A 1,736-nucleotide genomic window follows, 5' to 3' on the forward strand; every position below is an offset into this window, starting at 1 on the left:
GGCAAATATCCCCGCCGAATCCCATGGGGCGGGGTGCAGGGGAGGGGCAGGCCGGCTCTTTTACTGGAGGTGGCGATGGCCTCCCGCTCTACTCCCCTTGCTCAAGGATGGGGAGAGAGGCGGGCTGGTGGCGCAGCGCATGGCCCCAAACAGGGTCGTCTGTCCCCCCCCCCCGTCCAAATGTCCGCACAACAAATACGACATGTTTGGGGCTCGTTTCGGTGCTCATATCCGACGATCTTCCGTGCTGCTCGGGGGGGACGCGGGCCACGGCGTTTCCCGGGAAAGCCAGATCTCCCGGACTCGCGCTCTAAGGTTTCAGGCTGTTGTTCCTCCCCCTCCCGCGGTGCTGGGACAATGAGCACCCCGGAGAGATAAATACCTTTTCCAGCGACCACAGCCTGCCACCCATCCCGCCTTCAGGCTCGACCTACACGCACGCTCACACGCACACGCACACACACACACACACACACACACACACACCGACACATCCATCCCGGCATTTTCCCATCCCCCTGTTCCTCCCTCTCTCTCTCCCTCCCTCCCTCTCGCCCTGTCCCCCTCCTCCATCTCGCAAGAATGCTGCATTACCTGTATCGCAACCTCGGCGTCCTGTGGCGTGCATCGCGTCGGCCGAGCCTGCGCCTGCAGCAAACTTCGGTTCTGCGTCTGCGCGTCGGCTTCAGCGACTTGGATTACAACCTCCACATGAACAACGCCAAGTACCTGACGGCCTTCGAGCTGGGCCGACTGGACCTGGTCGTGCGCACCGGCATGGGCGCGGCCCTGTGGAAGGACAGTGCGTGAATTAGTCCCTCCTCCTTTCCCCTTATCCCTGCCCTCCGGCCTGGCCAAGCAAAGTTACTGACCCTTCTTCTTTCCTCCTCTGGATCCCCTCCGCCTCGGCCCCATGGCGCTCGGGCATCAACCTGCTCGGCTTCCTCCCACCCACCCGCCCTGGCAGACTATTACCCTATCCTGGCATCGTGCAAGATCCGCTACGTCTCGTCCCTGGCCTATGGGGAGGATTATCGCGTGCACTCCCGTGTGTCGGGCTGGTGCTCGCGCTGGATCTATGTCGAGCAGGCCATCTATTCATCGGCCCCCCGGTCCAAGAGCCCGGATGCCCCGAAGACCGGTGGCCGACTGGTGGCAACCTTCATCACCCGGGCAGCGCTCCTGCGCCGGCATCCCGTCAAGGACCAGTCCAAGATCGTGCCCCCTGTGGAGGTCTACCGCCGGGCATTGAGCATGCTGGCGGACACGGACCCCTCCGATCCGCTGTTGACCCAGGAAGTCCCGGCGGTGTTCCTCCCCCGGTATATCCAGGACTTCGACGAGTCGGAGACCGGCTTCTTCAATTCCATGAAGCAGCATGGCATCCTGCCGGAGGCCACGGACTTCAGCACCGAGTTCCCTCTCATCCCGAAGATGTTCTTCTGGGCCTTCGGCTCCACCCCCACCGAGGACAACGACCGGCAGTTCAATCGCGACTCCATCCCGTGGGAGCGCCAGCGCAGCGATGCCGACCGCCTGGAGTTCGATGATACTGGCCCAGTTCGCCCGGCGACCACCGACCCTGGCGCGGGGGACAGCACCAAGCAGGACTAGTTCGTGCCTCGCTATCTGGTGCGGTACTCTGGGACTCCGGGTGAAAGTCCGCCAGGAAACCGGGGCCAGCCTTACATCTCTCACAAAATGACATACACACATGCCCCCCCCCCCCCCCCCCC

At 63.4% G+C, this 1,736-nt stretch overlaps 1 protein-coding gene across 1 annotated transcript; it reads left to right on the forward strand.

Annotated features, from left to right (window-relative positions):
* Window positions 1-582: 582 nt before the first annotated feature.
* Window positions 583-1,614, forward strand: H696_03644 (hypothetical protein; the record flags this gene model as incomplete). Its single annotated transcript, XM_009497517.1, has 2 exons — window positions 583-802; window positions 968-1,614. 2 exons carry the CDS (start codon window positions 583-585, stop codon window positions 1,612-1,614), a joined length of 867 nt encoding a protein of 288 aa, XP_009495792.1.
* Between the last annotated feature and the right edge of the window lie 122 nt (window positions 1,615-1,736).

The sequence above is a fragment of the Fonticula alba genome (assembly GCF_000388065.1).
Source record: "Fonticula alba strain ATCC 38817 unplaced genomic scaffold supercont2.5, whole genome shotgun sequence".
In the NCBI taxonomy this organism is placed as follows: Eukaryota; order Rotosphaerida; family Fonticulaceae; genus Fonticula; species Fonticula alba.